This window comes from Equus asinus, chromosome 2 (genome assembly GCF_041296235.1).
Source record: "Equus asinus isolate D_3611 breed Donkey chromosome 2, EquAss-T2T_v2, whole genome shotgun sequence".
Lineage (NCBI taxonomy): Eukaryota > Metazoa > Chordata > Mammalia > Perissodactyla > Equidae > Equus > Equus asinus.
This window is the reverse complement of record NC_091791.1, coordinates 165033068-165049651: the sequence shown is the minus strand read 5'-3', so window position 1 is coordinate 165049651 and position 16584 is coordinate 165033068. Positions and strand designations below refer to the sequence as shown.

Sequence of the window (16584 nt, the reverse complement as noted above, 5' to 3'; positions counted from 1 at the left end):
TCAGCATTGGGAGGTTGTAAGAGTCTAAGAATTTACCTGTTTCCTCTAGATTGCCCATTTTGTTGGCGTATCGTTTTTCGTAGTATTCTCCTATAATACGTTGTATTTCTGTGGTAACCCTTGTTATTTCTCCTCTTTCATTTCTAATTTTATTTATCTGAGCTTTCTCTCTTTTTCTCTTTGTAAGTCTGGGTAGGGGTTTGTCAATTTTATTTATCTTCTCAAAGAACCAGCTCTTTGTTTCATTGATCCATTCTACTGCCTTTTTTGTTTCAATTGCATTTATTTTCACTCTGATTTTTATTATTTCTCTCCTTCTGCTGACTTTGGGCTTTGTTTGTTCTTCTTTTTCTAATTCAATTAGGTGTAGTTTGAGATTGCTTATTTTGTTTTTTTCTTCTTTGTTAAGGTGAGCCTATATTGAGATGAATTTCCCTCTTAATGTGGCTTTTGCTGTATCCCATGTGAGTTGGTATGGTATGTTTTCATTTTAATTTGTCTCTAGATATTTTTTGATTTCTCCTTTAATTTCTTCAATGATCCATTGATTGTTCAATAGCATGTTGTTTAGTTTCCACATCTTTGCCCTTTTCTCAGCTTTTTTCTTGTAATTAATTTCTAGCTTTACAGCACTGTGATTGGAAAAGATGCTGGTTATTATTCCAATCTTTTAAATTTATTGAGGCTTGCCTTGTTTCCCATCATAGGGTCTATTCTTGAGAATGTTCCATGTGCACTTGAGAAGAATGTACATTCTGCTGGTTTTGGATGGAGTGTTCTATATATGTCTATTAAGTCCATCTGGTCTAGCTTTTCGTTTAATGCCACTGTTTCCTTGTTGATTTTCTGTCTGAATGTTCCATTGATGAGAGTGTTGATGTCCCCTAGTATTATTGTGTTATTATTAATATTTTCTTTTAGGTTTGTTAATAGTTCCTTTATGTACTTTGGTGCTCCTGTGTTGGGTGCAGAGATATTTATAAGTGTTATTTCTTCTTGATGGAGTGTCCCTTTGATCATTGTATACTGCTCCTCTTTGTCTCCTTTACCTATCTTATCTTGAAGTCTACTTTGTCTGATATAAGTATTGCAACACCTGCTTTCTTTTGTTTCCATTAGCTTTGAGTATCATCTTCCATCCCTTCACTCTGAGCCTTTGTTTGTCATTGGAGCTGAGATGTGTTTCCTGGAGGCGACAAGTTGTTGGGTCTTGTTCTTTAATCCATCTCAGCACTCTGCATCTTTTTATTGGAGAATTCAATCCATTTATGTTTAGAGTGATTATTCATATATGCTGCCACTTTACAACTCATTTTCTGGTTTGCCTGCATTTCCTTTGTTTCTTGTTCTGTGTATTTTGGTCTACCAATCAAGTTATGTAGTTTTTTATGTTGTGTTTCTTTATTTTTTTCTTATTTATTATTTGTGTCTCTGTTCTGCCTTTTTGTTTAGTGGTTACCATGAGGTTTGTATTCAAGATCTTGTGGATAAGATAGTCCCTTTTCTGATGACCTCTAATTTCCTTAGACCAAACCAATTCAGTCCCTTTCCTCTTCCCCTCCTAAGTTGTTTTTCTCACATCTTATTCCATCTTGTGTTATGAGTTTCTGGTTAAAATGCCAAAATTATCTTTGTTTTTGGTGTTTTCCTTCCCTTTGTCTTTAATGCTATACTTAAGTATTTGCTATCCTGCTCTGATTCTGTCTACTATTTAACTCCTTACTCCATGCTTTGTAATCCCTTTCTCTCCCCCCCCTTTTTTTTCAGATATGAGGGTCTTCTTGAGGATTTCTTTTGGGGGGGTCCATCCCGTGGCTATGAACTCCCTTAGCTTATGTTTGTCTGGGAAAGTTTTTATTTCTCCATCATATCTGAAGGATGTTTTCACTGGATAGAGTATTCTTGGCTGAACGTTTTTGTCCTTCAATGATTTGAATATGTAATTGCAGTCTCCCCTAGCCTGTAAAGTTTCTGCAGAGAAATCTGCTGAAAGCCTAATAGGGATTCCTTTGTAGGTTATTTTCTTCTGCCTTACTGCCCTTAGTATTCTTTCTTTGTCATTCAGTTTTGCCAGTTTCACTACTATTTGCCTTGCAGTAGGTCTTTTTCATTGACATATTTAGGAGATCTGGCAGCATCTTCCACATGGATTTCCTTCGCTAGGTTTAGGAACTTCTGTGCTATTATTTCTTTGAACAAGCTGTCTACTTCATTCTCCTTCTTTTCTCCTCTTGAATACCTATAATTCTTATGTTGCATTTCCTAATTGAGTTGGATATTTCTTGTAGAATTTCTTCACTTATTTTTAGTCTTAGTCCTCTCTCTTCCTCTATCTGGGGCATTTTAACACGTCTTTCTTTGACTATGCTGATATGCTTCTCTATGGTGTGTGCTCAAGTGTTCAGGGAATCCATATTTTGTTTCATTTCTTCTATTGTGTCTTTCATCTCTAATATTTCTGATTGGTTCTTCTTTATAGTTTCAATCTCTTTTGTGAAGTAGCTCCTGAAGTCATTGAATTGTTCCTCTACATTCTTTTACCTCGTTGAGTATTTTGATGAAAGCTGTTTTGAATTCTTTGTCATTTAGATTACATATTTCTGCATCCTCAGGACTGATTTCTGGGCACTTGTCATTTTCTCTCTGGTCTGGAGATCTAATATAATGCTTGATATTGCTAGAGGGAGTTGTTCTCTTCTTTTGCATCTGACATTATTTGGTGGAGTTACTGCCTATCCTCACTGGGTGGGGGTCAAGAGCCACGTGTTTTGAGTCCTCTGCTTCTAGCCAAAATCCCAGGGGCTGGAGCCACGCTGAGTGGGTGGGGAGAGGAGTGCTTTCTCCTGCATGCTGGGGATTTTCTCCCTCTGCTCTCCTGGGGTGTTGGCTTGATAAGGTCACCCCCTGCAAAAGCTTTTGCCCTGGTAGAGGGCTTCCCTCTAGGCTGCAAGGCCCTTGGGAGTCCTTGATGTCCCCATGAATGACTGTTCCCTCCCCTGTTCCTTCCACCTTGGAGGCCTCCCGCAGTCCCGGCTCACAGTCTTTAAGGGGAGGGAACGAAGATTTCTCTTACCCTATTCCACCTCCTCCGAGGTAGGCTCCAGTCTCTCGGCTCTCTGTTGTATGGCTGAGTGGGCCCCTCAGACATTTTTTCTGTTGTGTTTGGATGTCCTCTGTTGGATTATGGATTTTTCTTTTTTGTTGTATATTGGAGGGGAAAGATTTCTGTGAGATCTCACTCCACCATGATGCTGACGTCACTCGCTCATACTTGGAATCTTGAGGCAACAATTTTTTTTTTTGGTGGGGAAAATTGGCCTTGAGCTAACATCTGTTCCCAATCTTCCTCTTTTGGCTTGAGGAAGATTGTCCCTGAGCTAACATCTATGCCAATTTTCCTCTATTTTGTATGTGGGATGCTGCCACAGCATGACTTGATGTGCTGTGTGTAGGTCTGCACCCAGGATCCTAACCTGTGAACCCTGGGCTGCTGAAGTGGAGTGCTCGAACTTAACCACTATGCAGCCAGGTTGGTCCCTGCACCGATTTTTTTTAAACAACCCTGAGAAAGAAGTTTTCTTTTTTTGAAGAAGAAGAAGACTAGCCCTGAGCTAACATCCCTGCCCATCTTCCTCTACTTTATATGTGGGACGCCTACCACAGCCTGGCTTGCCAAGCAGTGCCATGTCTGCACCAAGGATCCGAACCAGCGAACCCCAGACTGCTGAAGCAGAATGTGTGCACTTAACCACTGCACCACCAGGCCAGCCCCTGAAATTTTCTTGATCTCATATTAATGGCATTCTTTTTGTCCTTTCCTTTCTTTTTTGTACAACCAAGATCCCTTCTAACTTAAACTTATGATTCATTAATGAGACAGAATCAATCACATTTGCCTTGTAATTATTCTCTGTGGGCCTTTACCTCTTGGGAAGCAAAGAGGCAGATACCAATTGAGGCCTCAGCCTCTCAGTCAGAGACAGTGGAAAATCTTTGCTGCTTCATGACACAAGGAGCTTCTTATCTTCATTTCTCTCTATATCCCACAAATCTCAGATTAGGGGGTTGGAAAAGACCTATAAGCCAATTGTAACTAAATGACAGGAGAAGGGCAAAAACAGACACATGGTCTTTGAGATGATTCTATGAAGAAGTTTATTGCAAGAAGCACAAGGAGCTTCAGCTCAGCAAAGCTTAAAGGGGATTGGGGCTGGCGCGATGATGAGTGATGCTGATATCTGGGGTGGATTGTGGGATGGGACCATAACTGTGACTGTGCGGCGTGGCAGATGAGCTTGGCGTAAAGCGCTGACCCAGAGCTTAGGAGATCCAATCCAAGTGAACTGGAACCACTGAATAGGCGGCATTGTCCCCTGGTTGACTGTTGTTACAGGCAACAATGAAGTACTTCCGTGCGCTGGTCTGTCTATAGGTGCAGTTCTTATATGGCTGTGGTGCTGAGGTGAGGTTGCAGTCTGTTATGTCTACCTGCACTGAGCTATTATGACAATTCATGTAGCCAGTCGTAGGGCAGGTTACATTTGGGGTGTTACAAACACTAGCTACAAAAGCAAACGTCGTGTGGAGAAAAGTGTTTATATTTTTGCACCTCTTCGTATAATTGTTAACCCTCAGCATTTCATTATTACATCGACGGTGGGTCATATTTTTTATGTGCTGAATTTCAAACCACTGAGCCCTGGTTAAACTAGCCGGTGTGGCATGGTATGAGATCACCATTCCCAGGATCCCCAGCAGCAGAAGGAGACAAAGCCGAGAATCCCGCTGTGTTGGAACCATGTTTCCTGTAACAAGAGAAGAGAAGCATCCCCTTCACCTGGCTCAGTAGTGACACACTCTCCTCACTCACCCCGCAGGCCCCTCTTTGTCACTCTGGATCTTATTTCCTTTCCCCTCCCCTCCCCCAAATCTGTCATGTGTCCTGGTCACTAACTTGAGCTCAGCCCTCCTGCAGTTGCTGCCCCATGGCTGTCCCTCCCGTCCCAGCTCTAGGGCTCATTGTCTTACCCAGTCTCTGTGCTGTGGCTCCTGTGAGAACAGACTCAGCTGGTCGTCCTGGGGCTCAGGGACAGCTGGTTTCCCTGCTACTTGGAGCTGAAGATATAGAGCAGCCCCTGTGGGTGGAGCCAGCAGAGCCAAGAGGGTTGTGAATCTAGGACATGAAGAAACCCACAGATTGGCACACGGCCCTCTTGTGCAATGAGCCTCTTTGTTTGATCATTTTCCAATCAATGCACGCCCAGGGAGAGCACCGTTGCTGCTTCTGTTGTAACAAATCTAATTCCAGGCAGCCTGTGCAGGGCAGAGCTCTCTCAGTGGTTTTGGTCTCTACTGATTAAAAATATACGCTGGCTGCAGAATGGCCATAGATTTTATAACTCAACTTGGGGTAGGGCACTGAGGGACTGAAGTACATAAGGACAGGCCCAGGACTCGGAACAAATGGAGATAGAGAGGGCTATTGGCACAGAAGGACCCAGGTCCCCCTTTCATGTTTGTATCTCCCTGGTCTCCTCCCACCAAATGTTCTCCAACTCATCACCTCCCTGTGCTGGAAGCCTGAGCTCTGAATTTCCTGCGGCTCAAAATCCTCCTGGGAATTAAAGTAGTTTGATACGTATCTTTGAGTTGCTTGTTGTTGTTTCTTATGCTCCCCTTGCATTGAATTCACTTTCTCTTGCTTTAACACTGGTCTGATTTATCCCTTCTCTTCCTGTGAAGGAGCAGAACCTGAAAAACTTAAAGGAGAGTCTTTCTGTAAAACCTTCCAGAGATGAACTTTTGGTAACCTGTAAAGGAGATCGTTTAGAGAGGGGATGTGTATCGAGGTGGGAAAACCTTTGAGATGAGAGATGTTAAATCTCTGGCCAAGCTTCTAGGTTAGAAAGCTGTTAGACCCTTAAATGGTATCATACAACATTCCAACAAAATTAACCCATATCATTTTTTCCTACCTTTCTCTATCACTGTCTTCTGGAAATGCGATAATGTTACTGTTGATGACTTCATGTCAACAGGGACACAATGATGACCTGGTCAGGACTCAGTGCAGAGCTAATAGCACCTTGCCTTAAAATCCTGTTCTTGCTGAAATTCATTAATATCTTTTATCATGAAGTAAGTTTTTTAATGTACGTTTTGTGGAAATCATTTTTATAAGCGATGAGGATGTAAAAATGTAATGTGGATCCAGTACTGTTCTAACCCCTCTGTGATGTTCACAACCAGCCAGAAAAATCTTGTTTGTTTTCCTGACTCCCAAAGGTGAAGGCATTAGAACTACAACTCAGGGTTTCATCTCTTTTGACCAAGTCCTGCTCAGGTGCACGGCACCTCATTGGCAACTCACTATTTCTCAGGGACACTTACCCAAACTGAAATACGAGACATCACCTCTTAACATCTTGCTTTATTCATGAAATCAGAGCAAAGAGAAATAGATGATCACAAGAATTACATTTTTCTTCAGTTCAGTGGAAAAATTGAGGAACTTTTAGCAAACAATTAGAGCACCCTTTCGTAATGATGAAAATACAGTACCTGCATGATTTACTCTCTCTTTTGCATAGAATATGATGAATATGGCCAAGCCATTGACCCTGGGCTTCATGTTTCCTACTGTCTTTGGGTCCTTTATTCCTCTGTGAAAACATTTTTGAAGGTAGAATTTTTGGAGTTACAGCTCTAGTTAAAGCTGTGTACAAATTATGAAATGTGTACAACACGTGGGAAATGAGATGATTGATGTTAGAGAGTACACAGATAAATAGTTAATAGTATTCATTGTCATGTGTTTTGTGTGTAATTAACACATCAGTCCATAATTTCATGTACATTACTGCTGAGGACCAAGTCGTATAAAAGCGTGAGTTGATAAAAGGGATAATATTAATTGTAGAGGTGGGATGGAGCTGTGGTCAGGGATGCCTGACTTCTAGAAAACCCTAACATAAACAGTCAGACTTGCCTAGGTCTACAGTCTACTTGCCTGAATTTCTCAGTTTGTGCCAATCCACTTTTTTCTCAATAATAGTCATTATTGCTGATATTTTTAGTAAAAATCTCTCTCTTTCAGAGGGATCCTTGGCCTCTTAACTGTCAAGGCATGTTCTTCCTCCACAGCTGGGATATTTCCCTGCATGGAGCATCACTCCTCCTCCATGGTGGTCTCCTACTTGCCTCACATCCTTCCCTCAAGAGAGACTAGCTTGGCTTTCTGTTAAAGTGTATGGGCTTTTAAAAAAGACAGATCAGAGTTTGACCCACAGCTCTGCTATTCACCAACCACGTGGCTGCAGAGAAGCAGCTTGTCTTTTCTACCAGGGAAATAGTATAATTCTTTATACGGCACAGACATGCTAAGTCTGACGGTGGGTCACAGCATATCCTGGATCTTGAGCACAGGTAAAAGTCTATATCATCTCTAGAAAAGTCGAGGAGAGGGTTACCTGCAGGACGGCATTGTTGTGAGGTTTAATAAAAATGTCTAGAATGAAATCGTTACACCCTTGTGGTGTTGGGCTCCTTCATTTCCAAAGCTCAATGGAAAATTATAATGTACATAAATGGTGAATGAAGCCAAGATATCTTAGGATACACAGCAGCTGTCAAACAAAGTTTCCTCTTGGGTCTAATAAGTTTGGGGCCTCTTGACTGCCTATTAGACCAAAGGTTAGTGAAGGAAGAAGCCTTCTCAGAGATTGCCAAGATGGGAACTACTACATTGATGTTTGCTGACTGAGAGGTGTCTCCCAGTGTATTTACCAGTCCTCTGATCTAGATGTCTCAGAGGCTTGAAATCATCACGTTGTCTTTTGTGCTGGTCTTTTCTCTGGTTCAGTTGAATGACACTTCTGAGCGATAGGCCTTAGCATCTTCCCTACAATAAAATCACTTAAAATATTGTTTGCATAGTCTTAAAATAAGGATACAATTATTATATAAGAACACTTTTACTTCAGATAATTATATTTTTTCTGCCTAAATTCATAATGATTTAGGAAAATCAAATTTACATAGACGAATAATACATAATTATCAACCAAATTTCCCATAAACTTTCTCCTACATGCACACATTTACACCCCCCCATACCTCTTAATCAAGGTATTAGATTTCTAAATAGAGTCTGAGCTGAAAAGAAGTCCTATAGACATTCATACCAAACCCCTCACTTTCCAGCTGAGGAACAGTAAAAGTAGGATGATATATCAAGTTCATTTAAAACATTAATAATAGAACTGGGAATTGAAAAACATGTATTCTTACTCTGAGAACTCTATTACCACACGAGGCAATCCAAAAATGAAATGGGTCTATCTGTAATTCATAGAGATCTCCAAGAGAACCTTCTTGGCCAGGGTGATGAGATGGGAGAAAAGAAAAGAAGGGGGTGGTAGAGATGGATGTGTGAGAAGGAAGGAGGATGTGATGGAGTATGTTGCTCAGATAAGTACTTAGAGGAGTGAGGAGAGATGGAGACAAACACAGAGCATTGAAGTACGGAGGGTCTGGGGTATGAATAACGAGAGAACAAGGTCTCAGCAGAAGTAAATGCAGATGCCCTACCCTCATGTCTTCATTCTCTCCTCTGGGACAGACATGACTCAGATGTGGAGCGCCTTCCTACTCATCTCCTGGACAAGACTGTCTTTCTAAACCCAGAAATTTGGATATCTCATCAATCAATTCCCCAGACTCCTCAGCTCCATCAATAGGAGTAATGGAGAGACCCTTGCATTTGGAGTAAGACGCACCCCCCCCACCCCAATCTCCTGACAGGGTTGCTTCTTTGTGCTCAGCAGCATTTGACAGAGCTCTTACTGTGCAGGAAGGTATTGACGGTTGGCATCTCTTTATCATCAGGTTAAGGGCAGAAACTGCAAGAGTACCCAGGGGCAGAAGAAATTGCAAGTGCTGGACATCGAGAAGGCTTTGAGCAACCCTGTGGCCAATGTCCTCAACAGTAGTTCTTACCACAATGCAGAAGATTTTCTCTTGGGACCACATCTTACAAAGTCTTTTGATTACAAATAGTGGCACAATGACATTAGCTGATAATTCAGTGGCTGCTGTGACACTGATGTGGTGATTAAACTAATGAAATAACAGAACAAGCTCACATTTAGCAGTCTTTTGATACCAAGGACTAAATCACGCAGAGAATCCGGTGTACTTTCATTAACGTGGGTTATATTGATTCCTGCAACAAATAAACAGGTCCTCAGCCCAAGATCTTTGCTGTCAACTAGCCATTTGGATTTAAGTGGAGGCAATGGAGGGCAGTTAAAAATGTGCAGAGGGAAGCTTTGGAAGGAGAAACTATCAGAAAATGTGTTTGGGGATGTTCTCTGAACACAGTTTACAGGAGAAAGGTTAAGGATTGGGTAGAGTATCATCTAGACCTCTGTTAGGACACATACCAAGTCTGCTGGGTCATAAACACAAACGTCTACAGGAGCCAGGCGGGTATCATCGCTGAGTGAACAGGCAGGATGGGTGTCAGGAGGGAGGAGCGGAATCAGTGAAGACCTCCTGAGCTTTAAGAAGCAGCGGCTGCTGCTCAGCCCTAGCTGATGATTGCATTGAGGAAATGCTGGTCACATTTTGGGCTATTTTTAAGGCAAGCGAGGAATCCAAATTTTCTGTGTGAGAATCCGGATTTGGAAAGATTACTACCAACTCCAAAAATTATTTTAAAAACAAACAACAACAACAAACCCACTGTAGAGGCCGATCAGAGCAGCTCTTGAGCCAGGTGTACCCACCAGCCTGCAGTATGTGGGTCTTACCTCATATTATAAGCACTTGAGTACAGCTCTCTCTACCCATTGAGACTATGGATAAGCACCAGTGAGGGGCTACACTAGACCTAATGCATTTTTACCTCCTCATCATCTATAAAAATGCTTCACACACAATTAATACGCAAAAATTTCTTAATAATTGAAGGAAATAAGGAATTTCACAAAACAAGATGACAAAGCCGAGAGCCATTAGCTCAGTCCTGACCAGGTAACCATTTGAGTCCACATTTATAACAGGACATGAACAGTAGCATGATCCCATTTTCAGGTAACAAGAATATGGAAAGATAGCAAAAAATTAGGTGAATTAATTTTATTGGAAGATGATGTTATATCAGGTCAAGAGTCTAATTCCCACTTTTCTCATTTAGAAGCTGGTCCAGGGATTTAACATCTATCTCTTACACTCAGGCCTTCCCCACCTTTGTGTGCTTTTCCACACCAATCCCTTGTCTAGAATGCCCATCCTTTCCCTAATGCCCCAGCAAATCCCTGCTCAGATAGAACCTCCTTCTGGAAGCCTTCCTGGACACATCAGGGAAAGTAACTTCCTCCATCCCCTGAACTCCCATAAAACTATGTTCATACAAGTGTTATTACTTCTATCACATGTTTAGTTTCCCTATTTTTCCATAAGCTACTTGGGGATCAAGACCACATTTCATGTATCTTCATATACTCTGTGATTGACACAGTTTCAGGAATAAAGTGAATAGTCCATAAATGCTGGTTTATATATAAAGATAAAATTCCCATTTTATGTAATGAAATACAAGCACTGGGAATGTAAATGTCAGTTGTGTAGAAAACAGCACAGGTGTGAATGAATGCAAGACTCTAGAAACCTAGGTTGGAGTCATTTATACAACACTGGATATTCACTCTTTTACAGATTCTACAGAAAGACCTCTGTGTTTTTTCAAGTTCTTAGTTGACACAAAGGGGAGGCAATAATCAGGTCAAGGCTAAAAATTAGAAAAAGTAAATCCAATGCAAGTGGAACACAGGAAAAAACTCAGAAGAATTTAACAAGTCACTTTAACCCTCTGCAGATTTTTGAGCAGCAAGAGATTCAAACACTCAAGTTTCCAGAACAAGGAGGTGATGAGATGGAGATTGTTTGTGTGACAAGAAAACCAAGGATATCACTAAAACCAGAGAGGAAGCTGGGTTCCTTCTTTGCAAACAGCCCTCCTAGGCTCTATTTGTTCCAAATATTGGGCCTCTCTTTATGTCTCATGGCCCTTTGGTGGGCTGGAGTAAGATTAAAAAGAAGAAGGGAAGAGTGGTGGAGACTGAACTGGCCTGTAGAATCTTAGGAGATTTTGTTGATGTCTGATATCCATATATCTTTAGAGCTTGTATAAAGGCATCTTATTAAGTTCAAAGCGTAAATTTGGAAGAAGATTTGTGCAAGAAAAGAAGACACCACTTCCCATAACACATTCCACTCTTCTCCTGGCACATCTAATGCAGTCAGTGAAGAATTCCACTAATTCAGAAATGAAAAATAATTTCCATATCATAAATAAGCTCTTTCTCCTCACAATCTTTCAACCTCCAGGGCCTCTGTCTCCCCACGGTCTCTCTAGCAATGAAGGGCTTTATAAAGACAGTTGATTTTCATCCTTCCTGAGGGCAGGGCAATAACAAAAATACCTCCAAAGCCTCTAAATTCTGCGATTTCCAAAACACAGTAGAAGAAAAGGAAAGACTCACTTAACATGGGAATCTTTATGAATCAGGGGAACGTAGGATTATATATTAGTGATCACCACATAAGTTTAAAGTCTTCTTAGGTGTCCTAGCAAATACTCAAAAAATCCTCCTAGAATCCAACTTGACTTGACTCCTTAATGAAATAGCTGCCATATGTACCTTTAGGAAAAGTCACTGATCAAGTGACTAACCGAGACGTTTGGGTTGACAGCTCAGTTCCACCTAACATCTTCCTCCTACTGCCTTGGATAATAGGCTGATAATGGATAACCATGTTGGATTTTCAGCCTTAAAGAGTGGAAGGACAGAGAGGCAGCTGTCAGAAAGCTATGAAATTAGATGCCACTGTGGAAAAACCCTTCCTCTCTGCCTGAGGATGCTATGCTTGATAAAACTAATATATTAGCTAATATTTCCAAAACCTTAATGAAAATGCACATTTACTGACATTACAGATGAATGGGATGAGCTAACGAAGCATTTGAACGTAAGTAGTTTTGTCGAGATAATACCATTTAAATCAGGTAACCAGAACCATATACATATGTGACCAGTAAAAATGGCCAAAAGTAAACATACTAGATTACTTAGTATGTTCTACAAACATGTATTTCACAGGCAGGGATAACGACAGGGGTCCTGGAGGGTGTAAAGGGTGAGAATCACCAGAATGAAGACCTCCTTCCATCTCTCACATTCTAGAACACATAGTTTATTATGGAAATGACATTATCACCTAGAAAATGAAACGGATAATACAGATAGGTTATCCTGGACCACTTTTCCTATTTCAGAGTTGAAGAAACAGAAGCAACAAGAAGGAAAGGCTTTACCCTAAATATGCTGTGCACCCAACTCCCTCTAAAGAGCTGGCTGGAATAAGCAGGTACACTCCAGCTTTTGAGGGAGATACTCCCGGTTCTGCCACTACTGTATGGTAACTCTGTGGGCCTCTGCTCATTTTTAAAATGAGGATAATAGTGTCTACCTTGTGGGTCATTGTGAGGGTTAAATTACTCACTTTAAGTAAAATGTTTACCCCATAGAAGCTGCTTGAAAATGAGAGCTTGCAATTTGCTCTAAAATTTTCTGTATGTGATCAGAATCTAAATTTATTCTCTTTACTTGTATCTAAGTTTATCTAACACATATAAACAGGTATTATTTTCTCTCTCTCTGGTATTCAAAGACCTGAACTTTCAAATAATAATGCTGACTTCTATGTGCAGAAATGTTACTGGTCTCTCATTACAAGAAAGCATTCCGCTGGTCATGTTTATATTCTGGAAGACAATATTCTCCCAGGATTCCTTGGGGCCAGTGACACCCACGTGCATCTGGAAGATTTGGTGTTGCCAACCCACTGCTCCCCCACCCCATACCATACAGGAGCTTCAGTATGCCAGGTCTTAGGAACACTCATAGTGCATGGGAGTGAGCTTGTCATCGGCTAAATACACAGGCTTTATTGTTGCTATTTGTTCCAGGATACACATACCAGGTTGTTTATAGCAGTACAAGATTGGAACAAACTGTATGCCCCTGAATAAGGGACTGGTTAAAGAAATGATTAAGTAGCCAAAGAATAGAATACCATGTAGCCATTAACTAGAGTGTGGTACATCCTTATTCTTTCTTTCTTTCTCTCTCTCTCTGTGTCTCTGGCGCTCTTTCTCTGTCTCTCTGTTGATGGGTCCATCAACACGTACACCTACAGAGACAGAAAACCCTCTTTCCTGCCCCGCTTTACCTAGTTGTGGGACAGAAGCACCACTCTGAGACATTTCCAGCCATTGCCAATTGCGCAGCTGCCCCGGGGGAGGCTGACTTGGGCAGGAGCAGCAGGTGGCAGGGCTCTTGGTGGGCCTTGAGAGCCGGCTTGAGAACCTCTGCGGGCCGGGTCAGCTGTCCTGTCCGTCTGACTTTCGCTCGCCTTCACACCCTTTCCTGTCGCCACGGGAGGGGTTGAGTTCCTTCTGAAAGAGCGGTGACTGATCCTGCTCTGCTGTGTGGTGTCACAACCATCTGCCTCGATGCCCCTGCTCCTCCTGACCTGGACAGACAGCCGTGGAAGTCGAGGGAGAGAGCGAGAGAAAGAGAGCGAGAGGGAGAGGTGGAGGGAGACAGCCAGACAGACCCAGAGACAGAAGGCAACTCTCTGCTCTCTGCCTTGTGGATGGAGCTGGGTTCCAGGGCTGTGGCTGGGCGTGGCGGGCAGTCTGGGCACACGGAAGGCGGCCAGGGAGTGGTCCTTGGTCTCTGCCCTCCTGCGGCAAGGAGACTCCGGAGACCCCACGGACAGCTGGAGCTCCTCAGCGAGAGGACCGCCAGCTGAAGCGAGAGGAAGGCCCTGGGGCCAACCGAGCAGCCTCTCTCGCGCGAGCCCTGAGCCCACAGGTGGCTTTGGGGTTCTGGTTTGCCTCTGCAACTGGAGCCGGGGCTTCCCCATCATCTTCCTCTCCTGGCATGCAGCCCCCAGTCTCCCCCGGGGGGGTCTGAGCCTTCCCTTCTATCCCACCACTGCCAACTGAACCGGCCTGAGCCCCAGGCCACGGAGTCTCCACAGGTGCAGGCCCAGGGTGCTGTGCCCTTGTAGCCTCCCAGGTGGCCCTCGGGAGCAAGGGTTGGCTCTGCAGCCACAGAGAGTCCCCAGCCTTGAAGGGCCCCATGGGAGGAGACCAGTGGCCTGGGAGCAAGGACAGAACCTCGGGCCTTCCTCGGATACACCCCCTGATGGGACGCGGAGGTGCCGGAGCCTTGGGCCAGCTGCTTGGGTGCTTTGGGGGAAGCGCGGCGGCAGGTTGGGGAGCGGCCAGCGACTGTGGGGCCTGGTGACCGGCACCCCGAGGGTGAGACCCCCCCCCCCACCCCGGGCACATTCGACTCTTCCTGCCTGGGGCCTCCCCGAGGGCAGCAGGGCCCTCCGGGGCAGGGGCCCTCATCTTGGCGGGTGCAGACACGCATGTCTCCAGGGCAGGGGGTGGGTGGCGACACGCTCATTCCATGGCATGTCACTTGGACGTGGCTTGCCATGCCTCTCTGGGACCGTGGAAGGCTGAGGGAGCGGTCTCGGGGTGGCGGGCAAATCCCAGGGGGGATCTGCAAGGTTTGCGGAAGCCCTGGAGCCGGGACAAGGGGTCCGAGCCGGACCCGGGTCTGCGCTGCCCCTTTCCCTTGGTCCCTGGTCCTCTGCAGGAAGCCCACAGAACCTCGAGCTGCTCCGCGGAGCCACCGCCTCTGCCAAGGGAATGGCGGTGGGTCGCTGGGCAGAGGAGGGGAGGCGAGTCCCGGGACTGGCCGCGCTGGCTGGGGGCGGGTGGCCGTGCTCTCCGGGCCCGGCCCGAGAGCATTCCCGCATCCCTTCGCAGCCAGCCTCCCTGCGTGGCAAAGCGAGGCCAGGCGGTGGTGGGCAGCTGGGCCGGGCGGCCGGTGGGGGCGAGTCAGAAACCTGGGTGCGGATTCGGGGGCGCAGGGAGGGGGAGTCGGTGGGGCGAGGGGCGCGGCTTGGGCGGGGCGCGGGTGCGCGTCGGGGGAGAAGGTGGGCGGGGCAGGGCGCTTAGAGACCTGGCTCCTCCAGGGGCCTCCAGCGGACCCTGCGCCTGCCCTTTGCAGCCGCACGCCCAGGCCGTGCCCTTTCGGGCGGCTTCTCCTCCTTGGCTTTCCTCAGCAAGCCCTCCTCCAGCGGACACGCGCATCCGTTTCGCCAACGCCCCTTTACCCTCCCTCTGTAGCCGGCTCTCTGGCCCCTCGTGGCTGTGGCTGTGCTCCTCGCCTGGAGCCAGGGCTGCGGGGAGGGGCGATAGGGCAACAGGTGAGAGCCCCAAGGGCGGAGGCGGCGCGGGAAGGGGATGGCCCTGGCCTTTTGCAAGTCGCCAGCCGGGGATGTCCGGCCGCTAGCAAGCCCAGACTTGTGCGCGGCTCTTTTGCCACCAAAGGGGCTTCAATCACCCCGCGTGTGTTGGGCCCCCTCATTTCCGGGAAAAGCAGTGCCCCACCTTTGGAGGCGTGCACCCTTCGATAGCTCAGCTGGTAGAGCGGAGGACTGTAGCCTGGACTCGTGTGGACATCCTTAGGTCGCTGGTTCGATTTCGGCTCGAAGGAGGTGCCTGACAGCTTTTGCCCCATCCTGCATCAGGAGGGGCGCTAGCGCCCGGCGCCCAGCCCCACCGCTGCTGCCCCTGCCCTTGGGCCCCCCTGCAGCATCGCAGCCGCCTCCCTCTCCCAGGCCAAAACCAGGAAACCTCTCCCTTCCATCGACACAGAAACTGGATGGGACGGGACGGGGCGGGGCGGGGCGGGGCGGGCCGGCCTGCTGTCACCAGGGAGCACACGTGCACCTCCTGCCCGCACTCCACACACACACACACACACACACACACGCCCTTTATCTCATAATCCGTCCCACCTGCTCCCGCCATTCGGGGCGGCCCCCACCAAATGCCTCGCCCTTTCCCCTTTTCTTCACCCAGCCCTCCTGCTCCCACTCCCGCTTCCCAGCGCCGCCTCTGCCACCACCCCACCGCTTTGCTCCGTATACCTGCACAGCAAGCTCCCTGCCACACAGGTGGGCCCACGGAGAGCCGTCCAGGGCAAGCTCCAGAGGCCGACCAGCATGCACGCTGTCACGCCATCGCGCTGGGCACCCACGGCCCTGGGGCGTCCTTCTTGAACACTCGGCCTCTCCATCTCTGTTTCCTGCTCCGCCTCCTCCTGGGATGCTCTCACTGTATCTCTTCTGTCTAGCCCATCCGCAGTCTCTCTCTCTCTAGCTCTCTCAGTCTCTCCATGCCCCCCTTCTGTCTTTCTTTCGTGAGGAAGATTTTCCCTGAGCTAACATCTGTGCAAATCTTCCTCTACTTTCGACGTGGGATGCTGCCACAGCATGGCTTGATGAGCAGTGTGTAGTTCTGCACTGGGATCCTGGCCTGCAAACCCCTGGCTGCCGAAGTAGAGTGGGCGAACTTAACCACTATGCCACTGGGCGGCCCACAGTGTGGTACATCCTTTGTCAAAATATATTGTTAGTAATGAAAAAATA

General features: G+C 46.0%; 1 protein-coding gene across 1 annotated transcript; it reads right to left on the bottom strand.

Moving 5' to 3' along the window:
• Positions 1-4117: 4117 nt before the first annotated feature.
• Positions 4118-16222, bottom strand: LOC123276424 (non-secretory ribonuclease-like). The gene is made up of 3 exons (XM_070518801.1): positions 16084-16222; positions 5029-5759; positions 4118-4805 (listed from the first exon to the last, which is right to left on the bottom strand). Exon 3 carries the CDS (start codon positions 4798-4800, stop codon positions 4321-4323), a length of 480 nt encoding a protein of 159 aa, XP_070374902.1. The 5' UTR covers positions 4801-4805; positions 5029-5759; positions 16084-16222; the 3' UTR covers positions 4118-4320.
• Positions 16223-16584: the final 362 nt, after the last annotated feature.